Source organism: Dendropsophus ebraccatus, chromosome 4 (assembly GCF_027789765.1).
Source record: "Dendropsophus ebraccatus isolate aDenEbr1 chromosome 4, aDenEbr1.pat, whole genome shotgun sequence".
NCBI classification, from domain to species: Eukaryota; Metazoa; Chordata; class Amphibia; order Anura; family Hylidae; genus Dendropsophus; species Dendropsophus ebraccatus.
In genome coordinates, this window is record NC_091457.1 from 101114437 (window position 1) to 101128613 (window position 14177).

General features: G+C 44.5%; 2 protein-coding genes across 16 annotated transcripts in view; one reads left to right on the forward strand and one right to left on the reverse strand.

Annotated features, from left to right (window-relative positions):
- The window catches only part of ATP2B2 (ATPase plasma membrane Ca2+ transporting 2), a 192472-nt gene that overhangs the window by 113737 nt on the left and 64558 nt on the right, over positions 1 to 14177 (forward strand). The gene's annotated exons all lie outside the window — the stretch shown is intronic.
- On the reverse strand, positions 388 to 5961 carry LOC138788525 (uncharacterized). 2 transcript variants are annotated; one of them, XR_011362611.1, is made up of 2 exons: positions 4986 to 5961; positions 388 to 2770 (listed from the first exon to the last, which is right to left on the reverse strand). XR_011362611.1 is itself a non-coding variant. In XM_069966471.1 (2 exons), the coding sequence occupies exons 1-2, from the start codon at positions 5419 to 5421 to the stop codon at positions 1178 to 1180; spliced, it is 1038 nt and encodes a 345-aa protein (XP_069822572.1). In that variant the 5' UTR covers positions 5422 to 5961; the 3' UTR covers positions 388 to 1177. The 2 variants fall into 2 exon arrangements, 1 of the variants encoding a protein (XP_069822572.1); XM_069966471.1 differs by having other exon boundaries at positions 388 to 1779.

Consider the following 14177-nt stretch of genomic DNA (forward strand, 5'->3'; position numbering starts at 1 on the left):
CAGAAATTCAGCTGCTTTTGCTCAGTGGGAACGAGCCCTATTAGTAGGAGTACTCACTGTATATACTGACAGCAGCTCCCTGTGTACCTCATAGAGCTAATATCAGATTCCCCTCCTCCAGGCTGTGCTGCCCTGCTCTGTGGTGTTTGGTCCCTAAGATTGCTTACATGGAGGAACATGTAACCATGCCCCGCCCCAGTGTCCACCACTGAGCCTGTATGTGTCTATGCTCCTCCATGTCGGCCATTTTATGGACTGAAACAAAACAGAGCAGGGCAGCCCAGCCTGGTGAAGGGGAGTCTGATTTTAGCTCTGTGAGGTAGACAGAGAGCTGCTGTCACGGAAATGCAGCCCCCAATACCCCCCCTGAAATAAGACTAACAAGCATTTGGAATATAAAGGCCGTGGCACTTTAATAAGGGTAAGCAAATACACTGTTAAGCACCAATATCATAAATAATCAAATAATTTAATCAATAAATAAATCAATAAATAAATAACCGAGCCATAGCTTAACAGAAGGACATGCCCGCCCTGAGAGCAGGGCGACAATACCCCCTCTATCAAAGTGCCACGACAAAGTCCTTGAACATAAGGGAGGGCGGGTGGGAGCAGCTTCTTCTGTACAGCTACTCTGACTGACACAGCTGAGAGCCGGCTCCCCTATAAATACCATTCCAAATCTCCCGCTCTCAGCCAGCTGACCAATCCAAACAGAGGGCACCTTTCTATTTTTAGCTCACTGTATTCCCACACAGCTGTAATCACCAATCACAACGCTGGCTGTTGCTAAGCAGAATCTCCAAGACTTGTGGTACCTGTAGGAATAGAAAGAAGGGGGGGGGGGAGAGAACAACTACCACATACATGTAAAACCAAACTTGTACTAAAAAGGGGGGTGGGGGCGCAATCCCGTGTGTCCCCCTTTTATAAAGGGGGGCCCTTTACACGGAAATGCAGCCCCCAATACCCCCCCTGAAATAAGACTAACAAGCATTTGGAATATAAAGGCCGTGGCACTTTAATAAGGGTAAGCAAATACACTGTTAAGCACCAATATCATAAATAATCAAATAATTTAATCAATAAATAAATCAATAAATAAATAACCGAGCCATAGCTTAACAGAAGGACATGCCCGCCCTGAGAGCAGGGCGACAATACCCCACCTGCCTGGTCAGAGAAGCTGACCAGGCCCCACCTCCAACAGTGCCACGGCACCCAATTCTATAATTGACTGAAAATTGGCATTTAGAATGTCTGACCCAATGTCGGATAGGTGCACGAGGTCAGACCAATAAAGGCCGGGTAAATATCCCTCAAGGTCCAGGTGCCTAAATGATAGGCCACCTAGAGAGGGGATAAATTTAGACACTGCAAAGTTAATACGCTTCCTAATTTTTTCGTAGAAGTACAGTCCTTTGCGCATCCAGGAGAGACGAGGAATGATCTCAGAAAAAACTAAAATACACTCAGGAAAAAATACATTTAAACAACGACAGATCCCTCTTGATCTCCACAATAAGTCCAGAGTTTTTAATTTTCCTATGTCATCGCCCCCGGCGTGTATAATTAAAATATCCGGGGGGGGCAGAGCTGAGGCTAGACTATGCAGGATGGCATATATTTCCCTCCACCGGAGACCACTATACCCGAACCACTGCACCTCAAACTGCTCCAAGTCAAAACTCAGGTTTACCCCATAATTATGCCGCTCAGCTCTCTTGGAAGCCCATACCACAAATGAGTGGCCTAGGATCCATACACGCCTACTCTTACCTGAAAGAAAAGAAGATAATTACTAGTGAACTAAACCAGGACTAAATGTATAATCTAAAGCGATCAGAGTCCCATCTGCCCAAACGCTTAATCAACTGCTCGTCCAACCCTGCTGCAGCGGCCTCAGTTGCCGCGCCAATCCTGAAAGAGTGACTGGTAAAACGCAATTCAGAGAGGCCTAGCTCCGCAAAGCAACTTAAGAACCCTGTTAAACTGGTACCTAGTAACAAAAGACAAATCCTGTTGTATAAATAGAATACCATCAATAGCAGGTCTAACAGCAAGAAAAGCCGCCATACACTGTACTGGACAAACTACAGAGCCACTAAATGTATTTAACTTTACAAGCGAACCCCTACCCAGCTGATCAGTTTTAGAATATCTTAACAAAACACATAAAACGCCAAAACTAATAGAAATGTCTGAAAACAACAAGCCCGAGGGAGAGGTTTTACTAAATGATACTAACTCACCCAGGCGAAAAGCGCCAAAGAAAGCTAATGAAAATAATGCTTTAAACAAAACATCCTCAAAACTAGAGCAACAAACAATATGTAAAACTTCATGTAACTTTAATAACAGATCAATAGTAATAGGGCCACGCACATCTGGAGAGACACGTCCCTTTTTGTAACCTTTAAGAACCTGTTTAATAAGGAAAAAACTAGAAATACTATGCAGACCCAGAATTTTAAAAAAGAACGAAACACCATACAAAGATTTCACTATAGCAGAGTGAGAAAGCTGTTTAGCAATTAACATATTTACAAAAGCTAATGACAACCACACATCATGTTGTAGATGGTGCTCCTGTAAGGAAAAACAAAAGACTTCCACTGGGACCATGCAACTGCATAGGCAGTCCAAGTACGAGGTGCCACTGACTTCCTAATTAGCTGCGCTGTTAGTCCCAGATCAGCGACCACAAGTGATTTGGGCAAGCAGTGCCCACAGCCACCGCCTCCGGAGCCAGACGCCGGAAATCTGCAAACTGACCACGAGATAAAGAATCAGCTATAGTGTTCTTACTACCCTGTAAATGTACAGCCTTTAGCCAGATCTTATTAGACATACAGTACAATACTAAGTGGCGTAACAATTTTATAACCATGGCTGATTTTGAAGACAGGCAATTCACTGCATAAATGACTCCTTTATTATCAGACCTTAATAACACCGGGAATAATTCTAACAGAACAATATTCTTCCATACACCAGCCTGGACCCATGTATCAGGCCAAGGCTCAGCTGACCACTGTCCAGCAAAATAAGCCCCGTAACCGTGAGCACTCGCCGCATCAGTATATAAAGCAATAGCATCAGACTCTACAAACTCCGGTAAAAAGACAGAATGACCATTCAAAGTAGATACAAACTCCAACCACATGCTCAGATCCTCCTTAAGCGGTTTGGTAAGGCGGATGTGAGCACGGGGAGATTTTAAACCAGCAGTAGCTGCATAGAGTCTCTTAGAAAATATACGACCCATAGGAATGACACGCATAATAAAAGCCAACAAACCTAAAACTGATTGCAATTCCTTTAAAGTCACCTTAACTTTCTGTAACATACACTTCAATGCGCATTTTAATCTGGATAACTTTTAATCTGAATTCCATTCTCACTGTATCCAATGTGATACCTAGAAACTCTAAACAGTGACACGGCAATAAACCAATAAACCGAAAATCGTCTAGGTAGTGAACGACGGCACCATCCGGTACCCCATAATTCACCATCCAGTGCAGAAACGTTGCAAAAAAAAAAAAAAAAAACTCAAAGTAATAGCATGAAAGAGTAAAACCCATTGGTAAACAACGATAAAAGTAATAATTATTATCAAAACAAAAGCCAAGTGAACTAAAACCTTCAGGATTAACCAGTAACAAACGGAACGCAGACTTTATATCACATTTAGCTAACAGGGCCCGAACACCAAAAAACACGAATAACTCTTACAGCGTCATTTAATGAAGCATAAGAAACTGATGACAAAGATTTATCTGCATTATCATTCAAGGAAGAGTGCAACGGGTAAGATAAATGATGAATTAACCTGTACTCCCCTGGCTCCTTTTTAGGGACCAATCCTAAGGGGGAGATGCGAAAGTTAGGAAAGGGGGGTGCAGAAAAAGGTCCCGCAACCCTCCCTTCCCGAACTTCCTTCATTATTTTGTCCCTAACCACGGCCTCATGCAAGGACACAGATTTTAAATTGTCCACCACCACGCATCCTAAACCATCCTAAGGCGGAACATCAAAGCCAATTGAGAACCCATGAATAATCAATTCAGCTTTCTGCCTGTCTGGGAACCTGGCGAGATGAGCAACATTCTTTCCAGGCTCAAACATTTCATCATAGTTAAACCAGGCCATACCGCCAAAACTGCGGTATGCCTCTAATATATTATCCATGTGCTGAAATAAGGAGGAACACAGCTCAGGGCGCTTCTCTCCCACTACAGCACAATAGATGGTTTAATAAGCATGTAACCAGTTAAAAATAGAACGAGGTGGTGACTTTTTAACATCATCAGGTTTATCATCTGTACGCTTCACCAACACATCCTTACTAGCAGGTAGCAATGACATCACATCTACAAATTCACCCATCCAGATTTTTTCCTTCACACATAATTGTAAGTGGAAGCCAAGCGGTGACATCTCACAGGCTAGAGCCTCTTTAACACAAATCTCAGGCACATCAGCACCTTCTCAATCACTGGCGTATTACAAGAAGCAGAGCGCTCTGCTCCCAGGCTAGAGCCTCTTTAACACAAATCTCAAGAAGCAGAGCGCTCTGCTCCCAGGCTAGAGCCTCTTTAACACAAATCTCAAGAAGCAGAGCGCTCTGCTCCCAGGCTAGAGCCTCTTTAACACAAATCTCAGGCACACCAGCATACTTCTCAATCACTGGCGTATTACAAGAAGCAGAGCGCTCTGCTCACAGGCTAGAGCCTCTTTAACACAAATCTCAGGCACACCAGCATACTTCTCAATCACTGGCGTATTACAAGAAGCAGAGCGCTCTGAACCTGGAACTGACACATTAGGTACAGCAATCGTACTCTGAGACCACACATTAGCCAGCGATGGACTGCTATTAAACCCTTTAGCTACCAGGGCACAAAACTTTTTCACAGCATCATTGGCAAACAAATCACTCATGCTCACATCAGGGACAGGACCCACATTGATGTTCTCACCCACAGCTGCTGACTCCTCTCCACGGATCTGCTGCGGTGTAAACTCCTCTGCGGCACTCTGCTGGGATGCGGACACCTGCGGGGCTGCGGTCACCTGCGGGGCTGCGGACACCGGTGGGGGCGCGGTCATCTGTGGGGAGGCTGCACCGCGGCTCCTATGGGAACCTCGGCTATGATGGCGATGTGCCGGGGGTACTGCCAGAAGGGGGCGGCGGGAGGGGAGCTGAATCAGCTCTCTTACTGCTCCTACTCCGCTTATATGGCCGCTCCCCCCGGCTGCTTCTTCCTCTATGCCTCCTGTCTTCCGCAGCACTCGCCTCTTGTAATACCTCCAGGTCTCTAGGGGGCAGTATACGGCACACAATTCTCCTCTTCCTCCATACGCTAGGGAGCAACTTCCTCGGACACCGGCTCTGCTAGACACCGCCTCAGCCATGCTTCACCTCCAGCTCCTTCTGCCCTCCGGATAAGCTCAGTGAGAAGGCTCTCTATACCGACTATGGCAGCTGCTGAAACCTGTTAGCTATGTGACAGGTACTGCTGAAGCTCTTTTACAGGGACACACTAACAGCCTTGCTATGCTTACAAGCACCGCTCTAGCCCAGTGTGCCCTTAGCTCTTTCACAGAAACCAGCAGTACACAGCACAGCAGCTTCTTCTGTACAGCTACTCTGACTGACACAGCTGAGAGCCGGCTCCCCTATAAATACCATTCCAAATCTCCCGCTCTCAGCCAGCTGACCAATCCAAACAGAGGGCACCTTTCTATTTTTAGCTCACTGTATTCCCACACAGCTGTAATCACCAATCACAACGCTGGCTGTTGCTAAGCAGAATCTCCAAGACTTGTGGTACCTGTAGGAATAGAAAGAAGGGGGGGGGGGAGAGAACAACTACCACATACATGTAAAACCAAACTTGTACTAAAAAGGGGGGTGGGGGCGCAATCCCGTGTGTCCCCCTTTTATAAAGGGGGGCCCTTTACAGTATATACAGTGAGCACACTTACTAATACTTTGTACTGACCTATTTTACTATAAAGTGGTTAACCCCTTTATAGGGGTTATCCAGTGTGGGGGCACTTTTTTGGGGGGACCGGGGAGGAGGTGGCTGAAATAAAAGACGTCCACTCACCTCCCCGATTCCAGCGGCGGGTCACTCATAGCGGCGCTCTGGTCCCCGGTTCCCGAACGCTTCCTGGTGTCTGACGCCGCCGGAGACGCTACGTCTCAGGGCCGCTCAGCCACTCAGTGAAGGAGGCGGGATTCGTTTGAAGTCTTGGATCGCTTGGACCCCGCCTCCTTCACTGAGTGGCTGAGCGGCCCTGAGACGTAGCATCTCGGGCGGCGTCAGACACCAGGAAACGGCCGGGAACCGGGGACCGGAGCGCCGCGATGAGTGACCCGCCGCTGGAACCGGGGAGGTGAGCTGACGTCTTTTATTTCAGCCACCTCCTCCCCGGTCCCCCCCAGAAAGTGACCCCATGCTGGAGCACCCCTTTAATGTATCCCATCCCTTGACAGGTACTTATGTTATTCACTTCACCACCGTTTGTTGGTTTTAGTATTATGGCTGAGCAATGTATGTACACATTATACAAGCTATTATATACTGTATATGTGCATCAAACTGTATTACATGGACATTTTACCCTGAAACATACTGAATATGTAAATTACACATTACACAATACTTCTTCCAATTTAAGGGTTTTTCCAGGAAAACCACTTACTAAGACTTATGCTTCCCTGTTCATAAATACAAGGAACGCCCACATACTTACCTCCTCCGCTTCCACAGCGTGGCAGCTGTCAGATTTTCTATTTGCTGCTCCTGTTTGTTCTTCCTCCTTCCACCTACATCCCGCTCCCCACTCAGCCAATCATAGAGCAGAGCAGGGGAGCTGGATGTCGTCAAAAGAAGAAAAAGAAACACAGCGACCTGATGCACGGATCTGTGTGTCTCTTTTTGCACAGCATAGAGTAACTAGCTTCTGCTTTCAGTACTATACCCGGGCATGTGCTGTAGCAGTCATATCACTTCTTGCGTAGCATTGGGCCAGGAAATTGTGAGATACAGCATCACAATCAAAAACTGTCTATTTCCTAAATAGTGTAAGCTTAGACTACACTAAGAAAGCGACAGATGTATCACAGCATGTCAGGCTGCTTGAAAATATGGTGCATTTTTAGGCCATGTTTAGGCCATGTTTAGGCCATGTTTAGGCCATGTTCACACAGGTGCAACAACGGCCGTGATTTATACAACACATACACTACCATTCAAAAGTTTGGGGTCACCCAAACAATTTTGTGTTTTCCATGAAAAGTCACACTTCTTCACCACCATACGTTGTGAAATGAATAGAAAATAGAGTCAAGACATTGACAAGGTTAGAAATAATGATTTGTATTTGAAATAACATTGTTTTTACATCAGACTTTGCTTTCGTCAAAGAATCCACCTTTTGCAACAATTACAGCATTGCGCACCTTTGGCATTCTAGCTGTTAATCTGTTGAGGTAAGCTGGAGAAATTGCACCCCACGCTTCTAGAAGCAGCTCCCCCAAGTTGGATTGGTTGGATGGGCACTTCTGGCGTACCATACGGTCAAGCTGCTCCCACAACAGCTCAATGGGGTCCAGATCTCGTGACTGCGCTCGCCACTCCATTACCGATAGAATACCAGCTGCCTGCTTCTGCTGTAAATAGAATAGGATGAAATTAGCTCCAATCAAGTGCTGACCACTGGGTATGGCATGGCGTTGCAAAATTGAGTGATAGCCTTCCTTATTCGGAATCCCTTTTAGGCTGGGTTCACACTACGTATATTTCAGTCAGTATTGTGGTCCTCATATTGCAACCAAAACCAGGAGTGGATTAAAAACACAGAAAGGATCTGTTTACACAATGTTGAAATTGAGTGGATGGCCGCCATTTAATGGCAAATATTTGCTCTTATTTTTGAACAACGGCTGTTATATTGAAATAATGGCAGTTATTTACCGTTATATGGCGGCCATCCACTCAATTTCAACATTGTGTGAACATAGCCTTTCTGTGTTTTCAATCCACTCCTGGTTTTGGTTGCAATATGAGGACCACAATACTGACTGAAATATACGTAGTGTGAACCCAGCCTTACCCTGTACAAATCTCCCACCTTACCAGCACCAAAGCAACCCCAGACCATCACATTACCTCCGCCATGCTTAACAGATGGCGTCAGGCATTCTTCCAGCATCTTTTCATTTGTTCTGCGTCTCACAAACGTTCTTCTTTGTGATCCAAACACCTCAAACTTGGATTCATCCGTCCACAACACTTTTTTCCAGTCTTCCTCTGTCCAATGTCTGTGTTCTTTTGCCCATCTTAATCTTTTTCTTTTATTGGCCAGTTTAAGATATGGCTTTTTCTTTGCCACTCTGCCCTGAAGCCCAAAATCCTGCAGCCGCCTCTTCACTGTAGATGTTGACACTGGTGTTTTGCGGATACTATTTAATGAAGATGCCAGTTGGGGATCTGTGAGGCGTCTGTTTCTAAAACTAGAGACTCTTATGTGCTTATCTTCTTGCTTAGTTGTGCAAAGTGGCCTCCCACTTCTTTTTCTACTCTGGTTAGAGCCTGTTTGTGCTGTCCTCTGAAGGGAGTCGTACACACCGTTGTAGGAAATCTTCAATTTCTTAGCAATTTCTCGCATGGAATAGCCTTAATTTCTAAGAACAAGAATAGACTGTCGAGTTTCAGATGAAAGTTCTCTTTTCCTGGCCATTTTGAGCGTTTAATTGACCCAACAAATGTGATGCTCCAGAAACACAATCTGCTCAAAGGAAGGTCAGTTTTGTAGCTTCTGTAATGAGCTAGACTGTTTTCAGATGTGTGGACATGATTGCACAAGGGTTTTCTAATCATCAATTAGCCTTCTGATTGCACAAGGGTTTTCTAATCATCAATTAGCCTTCTGAGCCAATGAGCAAACACATTGTATCATTAAAACACTGGAGTGATAGTTGCTGGAAATGGGCCTCTATACACCTATGTAGATATTGCCCCAAAAGCCAGACATTTGCAGCTAGCATAGTCATTTACCAGATTAGGAATGTATAGAGTGTATTTGTTTTAAAGTTAAGACATGTCAGTTCACGCAATGGAGCGTGCGGTTACGGCTGCACGCTCCATTTTGTGCAGTGGTGAATTGGGATGCTGACGCACATGGGGGCACCCGCGCCTGAATTCGCCAGAAGTGAAGATCATCTAGCCAGTACTGCAGTACCGGCTGGGATGATCTACAGTAACACCGGCCGTTCTGTCATCCGGCCGGGTCACAGAACGGGCGGTGTTATACTTAGTGTGAACATGGCCCTACACTGTCTAGTCTAAGTTGCACCCTCTGTTAGTTGGCTTTTTTTTTACTCAAAATGTGCACAATTTTTTAAAAGTATTTAAGCCTTATCTTCTTCTTGTGACACACAAAGAAAGTATCTAAAGCACATTGAAATGTGGTGCAAGTCTATCAATGTATACAGCAAACCATCATGAGTTTAGATAATGCTGCGTTTACACAGAACGATTATCGTGCAAATTTGCACAATAACGATCGCATTTGAGCGATAATCGTTCCGTGTAAACACAGCGATGAGCGAAGAATTGTTCATTTTGATCTTACAACATGTTCTTAAATCGTCGTTCGCAAAAAATTAGCTCATCGTTCTATGTAAACAGTCTTTCACCGATTCACCCTATGTGTGAGATAGGCTTAAGCGATCGTAAAACGATTGCAATGCGATTTTTCTATACGATATATTGTTCCGTCTAAACGCTGATCGTTCTAAAAAACACATCATTCTTTCCAAATCATTAATCGTGCGATCGGGCGAATTATTGCTCCGTGTAAACGCAGCATAAGGCTGACCAATATCAGTGATTCTGTTTGTAGACATCTTTATTCAGGCACTTAGCACCACCTGATAAGGGACAAGGGTTTATCCAAAGTTGCTGTGTCACTCGTTTTGCAAATTCTATCTGACTTTCTAGGTCAGGTGTTGTAACATCTGAATTTAGTAAGGATGCCATTTATAGGCACAGTTCAGTAAATTTTAAATAGAAGGAAGCATTTTTGTCCGATAAGATATATCACAAAATTTCTTTTAATTGCTTGTTCTATTGATCTATACAGAGTTTGTTTAAACAACCGTGCCTATTTACAGGGAATCTGTTGGCTGTAATTCAAGTTCCAAACTGCTGACACTATTAGATAGCTGTTAGAGCCAGGAGACATATGGTACCTTTCATATATCCATCTGTGACTCTAGAACATAGAAAAATGCTTTTACTCTATAGTACAAAGAGTCAACGGGCTCCTGAAGTGCCGTAAGCTGTAACACCACCTGTATTATAGGACTACAACTAGAATGCACATGGTAGGGGGTGCAGTCCTACAAGAATTAAAAGAAGAAGTATTCAAGGAAAGTACTTAATTTGATCAAATACGTGACTGATAGATACTGTAGTGGTTGCAGATACCACTTGGTATAGCATTATGGAGGGTCTCCACCAATCATATTCTAGCCCTGTCTACACGTGTGTAGAGGTCATGGGGGCTTTAATGGGAAGAGTCTCGCCCTTATTCATGCTGGGTATGATAGAAGAAAGTCTGTCATCTGGACTGTGGGTAATGGTATTATTATGGAGTATTAGGATGATGCTGTCACATACAGTACCTTCTTTGGCATTTGAAAAAAATAACTTGAATCCAAAATGGTGACATTTATATGCCCCCCCCCCCCATTTTAATGAAATGCCCTAACAGGTTTCCCCCACAGCTTAGGTCTAAAATGAGATCATCATCTGCCAATTTTTATTTTACACAAGTTACACATTTTAGACACCCTGTATAGTGGAGGACCCTAATAGCCCTTTACATCTCTTTGTTCATGCCCAGTTTTGCTGACTGTATAAAGACCAGTATTCTGCAGCCTCAGCTGCTTCAGCCCACTGTCTAAGGTGTATGGTGACTTCCCGACTCTTCACCGGCAGAGAATGTCAGTGGAGAGAAGGGCCTGGTATGCTGCATTTTCACCGTCTGACCCTGTTTTTCTCGGAGAGAAAGGCTGCTACCAGGAATACAGCTTACCCCACCTCTTCCTATAAGCAACACATGAACTCATTTGGCCATGCAAATGTTCACGTTCGCGTTTAGCTTACAGGTTCAGAGGTCATCTCTGCTGAATACTGAACATTGGGACTACTGTATATGTTTCCATGGATTAGGCTACATAGAAGCAGTTCTTACGTATCCAGCAGGGGCAGACACCTACAGCAGAAGATCCTGTGCAAAAATATGGCCTTCTTGCGCTACAATAGTTTATTAAATAGCATTCCCTAGGTTTCTCTTAACAATCCACTTGTAAGCAAGTCCTTTTACCTGCCCTCTTACCTTTAGGCCCTCGTGCAGATGGTTGCAGCTATCGTATGTCCACCCCTGGTATATAGGGCGTGCACGCTACGGCCTGCATGGATACTTGTACCCCCCTATCATGGTGGATTTATTTCTATGCCTTAGCGGCCTTTTACATGCTGTGATATGCAGTCTTGTATGACCCCAAATGAGCACCGATCAGTGAGATCAGTGTTTGCTTGTGGTGCCTTCACAATTTATGATTAATTGTGCGTCTGTGGTAGTTGCAGGTTAACTACAGGTTTAACCAAAGCCAGTCCTATGGTCTATGGTGGCCCCTCTGTGTATTTTATATGTTCTCAGCCCCATGGTGACATCTCTGTCCCCTGTTCATTCTTTCACATTTCACAAACAGAGAGTGCGGTGGTATTTACTTACTTAACATGCATTTTTCATGTCCAGCCTATGTATGATGGGCATGTATATTTTATGCCACCACATCTCCAGAGAACAGCGACAGTCATTAAGCATTCATGTGCGGCTACCTGCAGAGCTTACAATTAATGGGCAAGTTAGTGAGAGAACCGGCCACCGATGACAGACAGCATGATTCATTCAAGAACTTATTGATGGTTCTCGGCTTCTAACCAGATTGCTGTTCATATATTTGAAAGTGCAAGAATGCCTAGTGTTTTGGAGGGTCAGTGCCCTTGCAAGAGAACCATCTATTACACAGATCAGACCCCCCCACCCTCACACACACACACAGCAGGAGATTTGAAGCAGACCTGTCAGGAGGATTTTAATGCCTAATATAAAGGCAGTGTACAATAGGGCTTCTTACCCTGAATATATAGATGCAATTCAGTGCTCCAGTGCTGAGATATAAACGTTAAAGATATGATGAAATTAGGGGATGAAGGCAAAATCCCAGTACAGTTTAGCCCTTTGCTCTTATCTAGGGCTTCAGGCCTACCAGTGTACGCATACAGACAGAAGCCTGTACTTTTAGCCTGACTCAACCCTTCACAAGTGCTTCTCCATACACCACCGGCAACACATCTGCTCTTCTGCCATTGGCTTCAAAATGTGATGTACACATCATTCCATTATTGTGTTCCTCAAAAACAGTGTTCCAAAGTGTTTCTCCCAGCAACATACAGCCAGGTTTATCAGGGAACAAAATAATATATAGTGAAATGTGAATACCCAGAAAAATATGTCCCCAGATATCCAGAAAATACTTACCACATAGACAATGAGAGTCTAACCTGTGATTACAGATGGTAGGAAGGAGCCACCAGAGACAATTAGCCCAAATCCAGACCAGTATATATTACCAGTTAAGAGAAGGCTGTAACCACATAGACCACCGCTAGCATCACTACCAAGTGTCCCCATAAAAAGTTGTCAGGAGTAGTGGTCAGCAGCCTCTGTACACAATAGTAGCATACAGGATGGCACATACAAATATCACACCGTCTAGATCAAACATATCAAGCATATTGACTTCACATCAAGAACACCAGGAAACATGATAAGAATTAAACTCACATCCCCTCTGCTGATGCAGAAAGAAGAGATGATGATCCCAGCAAGGTACACTGAACCGTGTTAGAGTGTCCTAGAGGCAGCTGGGAGAAGAGCACCCATGCACCACACAAGTTCTTCTGGAGCAAAATGTTGTCTGTGGTTGTCATACGACTTTAGGTCCTGTGGCCACATAACCTTGCTTATCGGAAGTCCTGTTGTGTTCCAGGTGCTCTCAGGTTTTCCCTTGGTGTTCTCTCTGGACAGTGGTGGTCTCCTTCTGGCACCCCCTATGTAGATGTCATGTGTGTGACCTCTCTCTAATGAAACCTGACCTCAGTAGTGGTAAGAGCTTCTGAGGTCACATGATGAACTTCTAGAGATCTTTTCAAGCGTCTTTGGTTGATCTTATTGAGGTGGCCCAGTCTGCATACGTTGTACGAAATCTCTACTTATAAATGATGTTCTGGACAGTGGAAGGATATATGACTTGTTTGGTGTCTTTTTAAATCCCTTGCCAAACTCATCAGCATCTAGAACCTTCCGACACGATCCTTGCTGGCCAGGTTATCATCGTATAGAGCAGCGCTTCTCAAACATTTTCTACTGAAGCCTCACCCAACAGACCAAGGCAATGCCTGGGCCTCACCAGATTAACCAAGAGGGTGCCTGGGCCTCACAATCTGTGGTGAAAGTCCATTTAAAAGCTGAAAATAATGCTAGGGCCGCCTTTCACCCATCTCCCAAGCTCTAGATAATAAAGCAAGTATGAAATAAATTAATTTATTTGGCTCCCCCGCTGGGCCTCACCAACAACTAGGGGGTGCCACACTGGTGAGGCTTACCTCACAGTTTGAGAAGCACTGGTATGGAGTATAGAACTATGGTGTGTTTATCTGACAGATTTTGGAAGCCAAGGCCCGTAATGGATTTGAAAAGAGGAGAAATCTCTGTCCTGTTCCATGTTTATAGTCTGTTCTTGGCTTTGGCTTCAAAAAACTGTCAGATAAATCTCTCTGTGTAAACGCACCCTTAGGCCATGTTCACACAATGTATATTTTCGTAAAAGTATGGCCGTTGTTGCTGATTGCAACAACGGCCGTAATTAATACAAAAATATACTGTACCTTGATGTCTATGGAATCCCTGCCGGAGCGTATACACATAGTATGCGCTCCGGCCAGGATCTCTAGCGGCGCTGCAAACAACTGTCATGTCAGTTTTCTGCCCCCGCTTTTCATTGAATAGCGGCCGCAGAAAACCCT